Source organism: Phyllobates terribilis, unplaced genomic scaffold (assembly GCF_046119375.1).
Source record: "Phyllobates terribilis strain yellow unplaced genomic scaffold, ASM4611937v1 Scaffold_1__5_contigs__length_1240528914, whole genome shotgun sequence".
Taxonomy (NCBI): Eukaryota; Metazoa; Chordata; class Amphibia; order Anura; family Dendrobatidae; genus Phyllobates; species Phyllobates terribilis.
The window spans coordinates 764,807,380-764,821,417 of record NW_027362761.1 but is presented as its reverse complement, the minus strand read 5'-3'; the positions used below and the strand labels follow the sequence as shown (position 1 = coordinate 764,821,417).

The window sequence follows — 14,038 nt, the reverse complement described above, 5'->3', positions numbered from 1 at the left end:
AAATAAATATTTCACTGACTTTTTCATCTTTTATGCAGGGGCGTACATAGAATTCATGGGGCCCCAAAGCAAAAGTTCTAATCGGGCCCCCCTCTGCCCAAAAAAGAAGAAATAATAATAACATTCGATGGAGCACAGAAGACCATACCTCACAACTTTACAACCCTTACAGAGTAATTTTCCTCCTTTTAAAGCCAAAGATTCCCGTTTCATTGCCCCATAAAGTATGATGCAAACAAGTGACCCCCAAACACAGCATGATTCCCACACACTGAATTCCTACACAGCATCCTCCAGATGCACAGTATGATGACCCTACTGTACCCACCTGACAAAGTATGGTGACCCCAACACAGTATGATGCCCCAACTGGGACTCCAACACAACTCTACACTGTAGAATGGCCCCCACATAGCCCTCCAAACAGTATAAGGCTAAGTGCCCACGATGCAGAAATGCTGCGGAGCGTTTCTGCATCTCCCTTGCAGAAAAAACGCATGCGGATTTTACATGCGTTTTTTCTGCCAGGTAGAAGCGTTTGTGAAGAGTTTTGAACATGCGATTTCGCAAGAGGGTTGTCAAGCGCTTTTCAAGCGATTTTGGCATCACTTGGAAGAGTGCTTGACAACTTGGCCACACTATATAAATCTATGTTGCGTGACCAAGTAATGATGCTGCAAATGCAGCATCAATAGTAAAAAAAAAAAAAAAAAAAGAATAAAAATGTTGAAAAAAAAACAAAAAAAAAACATTATACTCACCTTACGATGGCCCCCAATCTCCTTCTCCGGTGCGTCCAGTGTCTTTGGCGGCTCGCGATGCTCTAAAAAGGACCTTCCATGACGCCATGGAAGGTCCTTTTACACCACCGCAAGCAGCCGAAGAGCCAGCAGCGGCCGCCGGGAGCAGACCGGGGGCCATCAGAAGGTAAGTATATGTTTTTTTATTTTAATTCTTTTTTAACTACAGGTACTATGGTACCTGGGTCTGGAGGAGAGTCTCCTCTTCTCCAGACCCGGGTACCACCCGCGCATTGAATCGCATAATATCCGCATGTGTACGTGTAGTCATGCGGATGTTATGCGGTCCAATGCAATTCAATGGCAGTGATTTCGCCGCGATTCCACAAAATGAATGGATGTGCTGCGGATTTCTCCGCAATGATAATCCGCAGCGGAAATTTCCGCAATATGTGCACAGCACATGCGGATTATCATTGGGAAACATGCGTTTAACAAGTGTTTTTAATGCGTTTACTCATCTATATTCCCCCGCTGCTCCGGTCTCCTCAGTGTGCATTTTGCAGCGATGCACTACTCGGCACAGCGGTAGCATTGTAGTGATGTCGTTGTAGTGATGTCATAGCACCCGCTGCGCTGAGACGTCAGACGCAGAATGATGGAGGAGGGAGTGTCAGGATGCCGATAGGGTTGAAAGAGCGATTCCAGGCAGTGCCACATAGCGGCCACATGGCCTGCTGCCATTGATGGTACGCCACTGCTTTTGTGCAAAAATTATGAATTGTTCATTTCTTTTCCATTTGTTAATAATCTTTCTATATCTGTTCATGTTTAATGCAATTCAAAACTGAAATGCTATACAATTTCACACCTCATCTTTTTGGGGTTAAGCGGTATTGCTATTTCACTTTAAACACTATGTTCCGCTCGTTGGTATGCTTAAGCCAGTTTTTACATACAGGAGTATTTGTGACAATATATGCAAGTCAAAGCGAAGCATAAAATCTACATAGCGAAAAGGTAAAATAGAATGATTACATCTATTCCATGTCTTGGTCTGCTCGGAGTTTTGGTTTACAAATACTGATCAAAATACTAACCAAAATACAGCAGTATCAAAGTGACTTTAGACACACAGCTGCATGAAAAATACAAAGTCTGGATATATTTTAACTTTTGTCATCCATCTTCTCCGCAGCATTTGGTAACCATACAGACAGTATCCTAGAAGTGCTAGAAGTGTGCGGTGTCGGATTACAAAATTACCTTGGCGCAAATTTGCGAGGACACAACTCTTCACTTGGCGTCAACATAAGACAAGGGCATGATTGATTCTTGGCTTTACTCATCCAGTTTCTGCCCTAAAAAACAGCACATTTTATTTTTCAAAAAAATTCAACACTAAATACTGTCAACAGTTTTAAGCACTCATAAGACCTGGTTAAATTAGCAAATTTCATTTTTCATCTTGAAACAAAAAGAAGTGAAACTATCAGACATCTTGTTGGTAAATGAAAATATTAAACATCTTGTACTCATCTTTGCATTGATTTTTTTTTTTTGCTCATTTCCTCCCTAGATGCAAAATTCAACTACCAATATTCTTCATTAAAAAATTCCTACCATTTTGCTCTTGAAGATACTGTCACATCTTCATATACCCAGCTGTCCTATTTCTGACAAATTCATAGTTCCTGGCTGACTAGGATTTCTGTTCTCCCCCTTCCATTTCTCAGTGTTAGAGATAGCAGAAGGGAGGATGAGAACGTTTAAGTTATTAAGAGTGTGGAGAGGGGAAGAAAAGCATCCAAGTCTTCAGGGAGGGTAAATCACAAAATCTGAACCGTATAACAGCAGATAGGGAGGAAAGCATGGAAAACAGTCTTAGGATGGAGAGAGTAAATAGCATAGGCCATATATTAAAGTAAGGAGAGAGGAGCGCACTCATAGATATTGTAGAGGTAATTGTGGAGAGGTAATAGCATACTGCTTATAAAAGAGTTGATCAATACAACCCCACAGCCTACAATAAATGTGTAGTGATTTGGTTGGTTACCTTAATTTCATCTGTATAGATTATCATTACCTTTAACAAGCTTACATTTTAGGTTTTCTTTTAGAAGGAATTTATCCTTAATTAAAGGGGTATTCTCCTTATAGATAATTATAGCATATCCACAGGACGGGAGTCCCACAAATCCAGAGTGGGGGTCCTGACAAGCTGCTCCATCTGGTGAGATGGCCATGTGCCTCTGCATTTATCAGAGAATTATGAATAAATCTAGATGTGAGGAATAGAGCACACAATAGGGTGATGCCCTATTGAAGGGAGAGTGGGTAAGTGCTGGTTACGCTCACCTGGTGGAATTGAGACACGACGTGGATAAATTCTCCAGGAAATATTGGACTCGGATGAAGCAGGTTAGGAGGGCTGCGCTGCTGTAGTAAATCGATTCTTCAACAATGATGATGATAAAAAGGTTTTTTATTCACAATGCGTTTCAACGCCGTACCGATGTCTTTATCAAGTGAAAAAAAAATGTCAGACAGTACGGCGTTGTAAATAAAAAACCTTTTTAATTATCATTGCTCAAGAATCGATTTAGTCCAACAGCGCAGCCCACCTAACGTGCTTCATCCAACTGGATCCAATATCAGAGAATTATGGCATATTTTGTCTAAAAGCCATAAATGTAAAAGATGGCAAGAAACCTTAAATACAGGCAAGGCAATTTTTCCTATACTCATCTGTATATGGTGCTTTATGTAAGGAAGCAAATATTACAAATAAAAGTAGGCATGTAATTAATCATGGAGGCAGAGAAAAAACAATAACAACAACACATTACCTTGGTTGTAAGGCCACATGTAATTGCAAATTTGGTTCTACCAGATAACTCTTGCAGGAATCCGTCGGTGATCAGCTGTCTTGCCAGAGCCTTCCAAAAAGTTTCGGATACATCCCTTCCCGTACCAAAGAGATGATAGCGCCGATATCTGTCTGGCAATCTTTGTGAGGTCTAGAATTTAATTATAAGAAACAAGTAAAACTTCATTTTTCCATTTGATTTTTAGTTGTCAACTTTGTAAAAAAAAACAAAAAAAAACAAAACACGCAGTCTATTTTAATTTTTTTAACATATACCTAAACAGTGGGATCTTATCTGCCATTGATTACCACTGTAATAAAATGTCAATATATACTTTTTTGCGACGTAGAAAAGCATAGAAGAGACTATATTTTCTATTTCTGCTTATATTTCCCCTTAAAAACAAATTATAACTGAGGGTCTTTTCACACTCTGTTAGTGGCTCTGGAGTTGCCCTCTGATGGAAACTATAAACAGATACAGTACAGACCAAAAGTTTGGACACACCTTCTCATTTAAAGATTTTTCTGTATTTTCATGACTTTGAAAATTGTACATTCACACTGAAGGCATCAAAACTATGAATTAACACATGTTGAATTATATACTTAACAAAAAAGTGTGAAACAACTGAAAATATGTCTTATATTCTAGGTTCTTCAAAGTAGCCACCTTTTGCTTTGATGATTGCTTTGCACACTCTTGGCATTCTCTTGATGAGCTTCAAGAGGTAGTCACTGGAAATGGTTTTCACTTCACAGGTGTGCCCTGTCAGGTTTAATAAGTGGGATTTCTTGCCTTATAAATGGGGTTGGGACCATCAGTTGTGTTGTGCAGAAGTCAGGTGGATACACAGCTGATAGTCCTACTGAATAGACTGTTAGAATTTGTATTATGGCAAGAAAAAAGCAGCTAAGTAAAGAAAAACGAGTGGCTATCATTACTTTAAGAAATGAAGGTCAGTCAGTCCGAAAAATTGGGCAAACTTTGAATGTGTCCCCAAGTGCAGTTGCAAAAGCGATCAAGTGCTACAAAGAAACTGGCTCACATGAGGACCGCCCCAGGAAAGGAAGACCAAGAGTCACCTCTGCTTCTGAGGATAAGTTTATCCGAGTCACCAGCCTTAGAAATCGCAGGTTAACAGCAGCTCAGATTAGAGACCAGGTCAATGCCACACAGAGTTCTAGCAGCAGACACATTTCTACAACAACTGTTAAGGTAAGACTTTGTGCAGCAGGCCTTCATGGTAAAATAGCTGCTAGGAAACCACTGCTAAGGACAGGCAACAAGCAGAAGAGACTTGTTTGGGCTAAAGAACACAAGGAATGAACATTAGACCAGTGGAAATCTGTGCTTTGGTCTGATGAGTCCAAATTTGAGATCTTTGGTTCCAAGCACCGTGTCTTTGTGTGACGCAGAAAAGGTGAACGGATGGACTCTACATGCCTGGTTCCCACTGTGAAGCATGGAGGAGGAGGTTTGATGGTGTGGGGGTGCTTTGCTGGTGACACTGTTGGGGATTTATTCAAAATTGAAGGCATACTGAACCAGCATGGCTACCACAGCATCTTGCAGCGGCATGCTATTCCATCCGGTTTGCGTTTAGTTGGACCATCATTTATATTTCAACAGGACAATGACCCCAAACACACCTCCAGGCTGTGTAAGGGCTATTTGACCAAGAGGGAGAGTGATGGGGTGCTACGCCAGATGACCTGGCCTCCAGTCACCAGACCTGAACCAATCGAGATGGTTTGGGGTGAGCTGGACCGCAGAGTGAAGGCAAAAGGGCCAACAAGTGCTAAGCATCTCTGGGAACTACTTCAAGATTGTTGGAAGACCATTTCCGGTGACTACCACTTGAAGCTCATCAAGATAATGCCAAGAGTGTGCAAAGCAGTCATCAAAGCAAAAGGTGGCTACTTTGAAGAACCTAGAATATAAGACATATTTTCAGTTGTTTCACACTTTTTTGTTAAGTATATAATTCCACATGTGTTAATTCATAGTTTTGATGCCTTCAGTGTGAATGTACAATTTTCAAAGTCATGAAAATACAGAAAAATCTTTAAATGAGGTGTGTCCAAACTTTTGGTCTGTACTGTATGTCAGGAGCTTTTCTGTCAAATACGGTAAATGTACAATGCAAAAGGCAGTGCGAAAGAAGCGTAAGCCAAAAGAGTGAACATTTCTCTAGAACCGAGCCTTTTTCTCTCATGGGTGTGAACATAATAGGAAAGACAATAAATGGATCAAGTACTGGATTGTATTGCCTCCTAACATTTTTTCAATTTTTGATTGTAAGCTAATTTAAGCACAAGTTTCCGAAGCTAAAGTCAACAGCCCAGAAATAATCAAGCTGAAAAAGAAGAAATCAGAAGGCAAAAATGTCAGTGCCTAATAAGCAAAGCTTTTATAATGATATGTGGGTGGAGAAAGCAAAATTGCAGCACTGAAAAGATAAGCCATGTATTTAATGTTCAGTGAAAGCCCTTTCAGTTGGCTAACTGAAACAAAAGATGACCAAAAGACCCTGCTTTTTTATTCCAAACAGTTTCTGACAAAGATGTGTATTATGCTTTCCATAGAAGTAAAATTAAATAATGTCCTAGATCAGTATGAGAAGGGTTCTCTACTGTTAAGATTTCGGCTCTCTCTCAGTGAATAGGAATATTACTATTTTAACCCAAAGACAACCTGTAAAAGATCAAGTCCTACCCAAGTAGGGGAAACCATGTAATTTAGTCTATTCACATGAGAGCATCAACACAACAAAAATTATCAACATAAAGTGGCATCATGTACATCCAAATGTGTCATCCATATGAGCCACTGCTGACTGGCTGCAGCGGTCACGTGACATTATTTATGCACTCAGATTGGAGGAAAGATTTAACTCAATAGCCCAAATGCCAATAAATCCTATTGTAACAAAAAAAAACACATAACTTTTAATTAACGCATTTAAAAAAAAAAATGTATAGATCTGCAATCGGAGGTGGATTTCTCAATATCTGAGCTCTACAAATACTGAAGCGGATACTGCTATCTCCAGACACATGATTTTTCATGGTGAGGCCCCCACTGCCTTAACTTCTTAGGATATTCAGAAGATAGAACTTGGTCTTAGCATTGGCAATCTTGATTAGACTGCTTCTTCAAGAGAAAGAAAGATGGATCCATAGGCTCAAGTCTAAGTCTCCAAAGTGCTTAAATGTGGGTTTTACATTCTCAGCCTTTCTATAAACATTATTTTCTTATTCCTACTTAAGAATAACTCCCCTCCACCTTTTTTTTTCTTTTTACCTTACTTCCTAGATGATCGTAATAACCTTTTGGTCATTAATGATGGTAATATTAAAGCGAAATTGAACTTTTATTTATGTTGATAAATCTATTAAGTGCATTGTTTGTTCATTTTGGCCTTTGTAGTATTATTATTACAGTTATATTATAATAAAATTAATTATTTCCTCTCTGTTCTTTTTGACTTCAACATGCATAACAATTATATTTAATGTGTCCCTTATTTATATGGCTCGGATTGGTCGGTGAGAGTGCTTTTATCATACGATTACATGTTGTCTGGGGTGCACTGCCTTAGCTTCTTTGGTTATTGAATGGATGTCGCGTTTATGAGGTAGACATGATGTTACACGGAGAGATTATAAATACACCATCTTGCTTTGTACTATTAGCCTCATTGCCCTGATGAAGCTTGAAAGGGTGAAACATGTAGGTGAGGCTCCTTTGACTTTTTAAAATAGTGCTCCACCCCTACAGTTAAACAACTGCTATATGGCATAAAAAATCCTGACTAAATAGATGGTGCTTTTTGTTATAGCCGCTTTCTGTTTAGACTGGTGGTCTATATTAGTAGTGCTTTGCCTTGATTCGATTGTTAATGCAGTTATTTGTTTAGCTCCTAATTTAATGATTTTAAATAGAATAGTAAGGCAACAAGCGCAATAGGACAGGTAACTGCTCACCTTTTGAGGTTGTGAAACCCACAACTGAGGTATCAGGCAAAATCTAGCTGCTGCAGCACCCTCAGGACAGAACCAACTGTAGTTTGGAAGGAATGTTTGGAAGATAGGGGTGGTAGTCTGTGTCTTCATCAGGAGCATCACACCACTGCAAGTGCAAACTACCATCCCTACCTTCCAAACATTCTTTCCAAAATGACTATTTCCTAACAGCAGCATCTAGTTATAGCACCAACCACTACTTTTAGGTATAAGGAACCCCAGTGTACTGTGCAATAACAATTGATAGGCTTTCAATAGAATCTTCAGAGTATTATTTGTTGGGAATTGACTTAGATATTTACCGGGATTGCCATATACCTTTATCATATATTATCTATTAGAGGTATAGTGTTTTTTTTTTTTAATTCTGCACTCAATTGATATGCACGGTAGATCTATACAATTTCTTTTTTTATGAGTTAATTTAAAATTAGGTTTTATTTTTTTCATTTGCTTACAATGGAATTTATTATCATTAGGGCTACTGGATTCAATTGTTAATCACTGGCGAGCTTTTATGTTAAAGAAAGGAAAAACTGCGCCAGTCCAGGAGGTAAATATAGAGTTTTTATTATTTTATTCGGCAACAAGGGGCTATTAATAAGGAGTTGTCCAGTAGTGGAGATCCCCTTTAAGCCTTGAGATATTTTTACTAATTGACATAGGAAACCTGCACGGAATTAAAGGAGTTCTCGAAAATGTGATGAAAATAGCTGATATCACATATGTCAAGCTGCAACCTGTGCTAAGCATTATCAAGATGGGTTGCACCAGGAAGAAATACCACTTGAGATACAACTCAATTGTAAGGCTGAGGAGCAGCATCATGAACAAGAATAACTGATATGCTCACTCAACTGTAGTGGAGGACGAATTAAAGGAGTTCTCGTAAATGTGATGAAGATAGTTGATATCACATATGTCAAGCTGCAACCTGTGCTAAGCATTACCAAGAGGCATTGCACCAGGAAGAAATACCACTTGAGATACAACTCAATTGTAAGGCTGAGGAGCAGCATCATGAACAAAAATAACTCATCTGCTCGCTCAACTGTAGTGGAGGACGAAGGCAGAAGGAAATGAAACTTCTCTTGCCTGACTTAGAAAGGAGCAATGACTAAGGCAGGAGGTAAAAAAAACCTGTTCTGCTCAGTCAGACTCTGCTGTAAAGCTCTCAGACTGACTGAGCACAATGAGTTCACAAATGAGTACAGGGTAGGACTGAAGTAAGAGAAAGAAAGCCCATTCTACTTACTCAGCAAAGGAGCAGGACTGAAACAGGAGAATAAAAAAAAACATTTCTACTCAGCTGACCGTGCAGAAAGGGCTTTTTTTCTCGCTGCTTCAGTCCTGCTCCCTGCTCGGTCTCTGTGCCCTGTTCATAAATGAGCACATAGGAGTACGGATACAAGAGGAAAAAAAGCCAGCTCTGCTCAGTCAGATGATGAGAAGTTTATTTTTTTCTCCTCAAGCAGATCGGTTGTGCTTGTTCATGATGCTGCTCCTTGGCATAATAGTCGACGAGACACATATCTCGAACAATGTTTCTCTATGCTGCAACGCCTTCTGAAACATTCCCACGACAGGTTGCAGATTGAAATATATGTTATCAGCCATTTTTTCACATTTTCGGAGAAACCCATCATCTACATTGTCTACAAGGAAAGGTATAATAACTTCATTCTTCAGAAACACGCTTTGCCTGCCCATTGGTTAGAATTATTTTCAGAAAAAAGGATTCATAGTGCAACTGGATAATGAAACAAAACGCGTTGTGCGAAACCTACTTGAAGCAGCTCTTGGAAATCAATGAAGTGTGTTTTCAGTGTTATAAACTTCCCTCCGCAGACACCTGTACAGTGGCATGGAACATTCACAGAATACAGGCTGCCCTAATCTATGCTATGTCTTTAGGGCAGCTATAAAAAATAACAGTATACTTGTAAAAGGATTGATTCAAACACTGGAGTTATCAATACCCTACTTTCATTTTAAAGTATCCCGACAAACTTATTTACCTCTAAAATGCTGGGTTGTACTTGCATTTTCAAACTGAAACAATAGCAAGCGTAGGAGCAGCCTAGAAACGATTGATTAACCATGAGTGTTACCCATAGCTATTAAAACACGTGTAATTTGCACTAGCCTAAACTGTATCTTAAAGTAGGCTGAACATTATTTTACTTTATTAAAAGAAACATTGAATAATAATTTAGTGAAACTGATAACGTAACATTATGAGCCTCATGCGTGATTGCAGCCTTTGTCGCCAGTTCTAATACTGACTCAATTCTGTAACATCTCATTAAATGTGGGCAAACCTCTAATTTCTTTGTTGTTTTTATTTTTTATGTTTTTTGCTTTTTTTTTACATTTGAGGTTTCCTTTCTGGAGAGTTGTTAATCTTTCATGGTAACAAAGGATGTATAAAATTTCATCAAATGCAACTTCCTAATTCGAAAGTTCCCAGGAGAACTTTTCCTACACCAGACTGACTAGTTTTCGTATAATAAGACGAAACCTGATCCCCTCCTGTGGTCTGCTTCAGGAATACCTGAAAGCCCATCTGCACCTAGTTATCCCAGAGACAAAACATACAGGTGCAGGAAAACAAGTATCATTTTATCAACTATACAAAAGAAGAGATTCAGTATAACATGTTTTGCATTCATTTAATTCCCAGCTTAGGCTGGGCTTTTCAGTCAACAGGGTGGTCTTCATTAGTGATAAATAGTTTTCCTTGTATAAGTGTGTATACAAAGATAGCTGTCAATTACTGATAAGGCTGCCCCTTTGCCCAACAAGCCCAGTATGAGCAGGGACTTCAGTGAATAAAATCCCCCAAACATATATAGTAGTCTGCTCCGCTTCTCCTGCTCTACAACATACTGAACACAGCATTTCCAAGCTGACAGATTTATATAACGATGCATAAATTAGCATGGTATGCAAGTTAACTTTGTCTAAGTGTAAGGCTATGTGCCCACGATGCAGAAATGCTCAGGATTTTTTCCTGAGCGTTTCTGCATCTCCCTGGCAGAAAAAACACATGCGGATTGTACATGCGTTTTTCCTGCCAGGGACATGCGGATGTGAAGTGTTCTTCACTTGCATTTCTGCATGCGGGTTGACAAACGCTTTCCAAGCGATTTTAGCATCACTTGGAAAGTGCTTGTCAACTTGGTCACACTATATAAATCCATGCAATCAGCATGGATTTATATAGTGTGACCGTAAAAGAATGTTTAAAAATAAATCTATACTTACCTTCTGATGGCCCCCGCAGTCTTGCTTCGCTCCGTTCTCCCTTGCCGGGAGATCGCGGTACACTGAAGGACCTGCCGACGTCAGCGTCGCGTGACCCCTCACATGACTATGACGTCATCGCAGTTCCTTCAGTCCATCGCGATCTGCCGGCATGAGAGGACAAGCACACCGGGGGCCGCCAGAAGGTAAGTATATATTTATTTTTTATTTTATTCTTTTTTTTACAGTTTCTATGGTACCAGGGTCCGGAGGAGAGTCTCCTGTCCTCTAGACCCGGGTACCATCCGCACATTGAAACGCGTGGATTCCGCATCTACATATGCAGTGATTCGTAATCCATGCGTTCCAATGCAAGTCAATGGCGGCGAAAACGCAGCATTTCCGCAAAATAATTGGTAGTGCTGCGTTTTTTTCCGCAATGATAATCCGCAGCGGAAATTTCCGCAGCATGTGCACAGCACATGCGGATTATCATTGGGGACCATGGCAGGCCTTCTAACATGTGTTTTTTAAGCGTTTCTGCCGCTGCGGAAACGCTTAAAAAACGCATCTTGGGCACACAGCCTAAGGCTATGTGCACACATTGCGTTTTTTTAATGCAACTTTTCTGCTGCGTTTTACAGTACCAGCAAGTTTATGAGTTTCCCGAAATCTCATGCACACACCTTGGTTTTTATTAGATTGGTATTTTGTGCTTTGCATGTTTTTTTGCAGAATAGAGCATGTCACTTCTTTCGGTGTTTTTTCACCCATTGGAAGTAATGGGTGGTGAAAAAAGTGAACATAGCTATCAGGTTTTGCTGCGTTTTTAGTGAAAGAAAGCAAGTAGAGTTGTACGTGAAACTAATTTATTTTTGTGATTTTACCATCTTGTCTTGGTCACCTGAGATGGCAGTTTGGATACTACACTTTAATTAAATTAGTAAATTAAACCATAAACAATGGCTAAGCTACGTGTAAGATTGAACAATACCTGTGGCCCAGTGAGGTGTGAAATTGAACAATCATAGAGCAATTCAATGGCAGACCATAGTGTGAAAATAAATAGTGTTCTACAAGCTCAATGCACTGCCAGTGTCTTAGGTAAATTATTCCTGAACAATTCACCTCCCCACACTGTTACATTTGAAATTCTGGTTAATATGGTTTCACATATGTCTTGCACTGGTGACATGTGTTCATGCTTCTGTGGAGGAAGCAAAGCTGAACTTTGGGATCCTGAAAAACGCAGCAAAAAACAAGGAAAAAAACAAGCAAAATCCTGGACAAACCATCCTGGCAAGAGATCAGGTTTTGCTGCAGAAAAAAAACATTGAAAAAACGCAATGTGTGAACATAGCCTAATGTATATAAGTACATTAATGTGAAGAGTACATTCCCTTCTTTGTTTAATATGGATCTTATGAAGACAGGTTCTTCTCGCTTAGGCCAGGTTCACACATCACACAATATATTGCTACTCAATTAGCTTACAAATTGTCTTGTTTTTCCATAAAAATTTGGTACTATGGAAAAATATACCAGGCTATTACATTTGTAGCGCCCGCTGCCTCATAATGGTCGATAAAAAGATCCACTGTCAAAGTTTAGAAAATGTTCTCTTCAGGACTAAAATAGTACCTTTCACCAGACTGAACATGTTAAACTGGCCACATCATGGAATATTGGCTGCAGCTGAATAGAACGCAGTTTTTATTTTTTTTATTTCTCACCTCTGTTGTGGAGATATTAACTTGTAAAGTTTAGGTTACAATTTACGATAAGCCTAAGGGGAAGTTACCAGATATTCTTCTCTGGGGGCGTGTACTTTGTCCCCTGAATGACATTGACCAATCATAAGCAGGATGTACCATGCAGGAAAAAAAGAACATGTCTCCAGATATGCTTTCTCCTGTGAGACATGTAATGATTGATAGCCTGCTCTCAGCCCTGATCTCTGCAGCTACTGTGCAGCATAGATCAGACATGAGTGTCACTGCAAACACTTCCAGATTTCTTCTCATGACAGTATCAGCTTGGGGGAAAGTGGCAGAGCTGACAGAGCTGTGAGAGAAGAGCTGCAGTTAGAAAAATGTTTGTAATCACACTCCGCTTTGCTATACTCTAGTATAGATCGCTCAATTTACATTGTTTACTTTAGTCTACATGTGTATGAAGACATTTAAATGACCACCGATTGGTAAAAGTTTACTGATCGGCAGTCGTATCGTACCGCCAGTCGGTCCATGTAAATGGACCTTTAGGAGACTACCTCTGCATAGACTTGTAAGACAAAAACTTAAGAGGTTTGAAATATGTTGGGTATCCAAAGAAAAGTAATAAAATACATGATGGTTAGTGGGGACACTTGGGCTCCATTAGTGTGCGTCTATCTGTCCACAGCCTGCTTTCCAGTTGCCCCGTTTCTATGGAAGAGGACGATACATGGGTTTTGCAGTAGTGTGATCACAGCTTTAAAAGGGGTTGCCCACAAATTTCTAACATTTTCTAGAAGGAACGTCATCAGAAAATGACCTATTGTTAAATGTATTGTTTTTAATTGTTGGCAATTATATATATATATATATATATATACATATATAAAATAAAAAAATAGAAATCATGTAATGTTCACACTGGTCACTGGGGCTTTATTAGACTCATACTTCCTGTTGTTTCAGGAGATGAACCATGTACACAGCCACATTGGTCATGACCCGATTCTATCTTTTGTATTGAAGTATATAATGAACCTGAGTAAAGGTCATTGTGAAGGAAAGGGGAGGAGGGTCAGCTGTGACATCGCCTCTTGTGCTTGGTGGTTTTTGTGTTATCAGCTGTATACAGAGGTGTTACCTGTCCCTGTAATCCTACCTCGGATTATCAGAAGCCTTCTGAAAAGGACAGGAAGAATGAATCTAAAAAGGGTACAGAGGCCAGTGTGAAAATTGCAAAGTTACTAATTTTGTTTTTTTTAATAAAGATCATCAAAAAAAAGTTGGTATGTATATGTTTCTGGGCGGAGAAAAGAGTGCATGGCTACCACGGTTCTACCATCCTCAGAATCAGTGGTGATCCCAAAGGTCAGACTCCCACCAATTATAATGTAATAGCAAAACATAGTGACATGGTATCACTTCACAAGTTGGGAACA

The 14,038-nt window shown here is 39.5% G+C and overlaps 1 protein-coding gene across 6 annotated transcripts in view; it reads right to left on the bottom strand.

The window, feature by feature from the left end:
- WRN (WRN RecQ like helicase) overlaps nucleotides 1-14,038 on the bottom strand; it is a 202,690-nt gene that overhangs the window by 20,614 nt on the left and 168,038 nt on the right. For all 6 annotated transcript variants that reach the window (XM_073636942.1, XM_073636941.1, XM_073636943.1 and 3 more), the window contains 2 exons: nucleotides 3,590-3,760; nucleotides 2,007-2,101 (listed from right to left, as the gene is read on the bottom strand). In XM_073636942.1, the coding sequence (XP_073493043.1) occupies nucleotides 2,007-2,101; nucleotides 3,590-3,760 (266 nt within the window). The remainder of the gene's footprint in view (nucleotides 1-2,006; nucleotides 2,102-3,589; nucleotides 3,761-14,038) is intronic.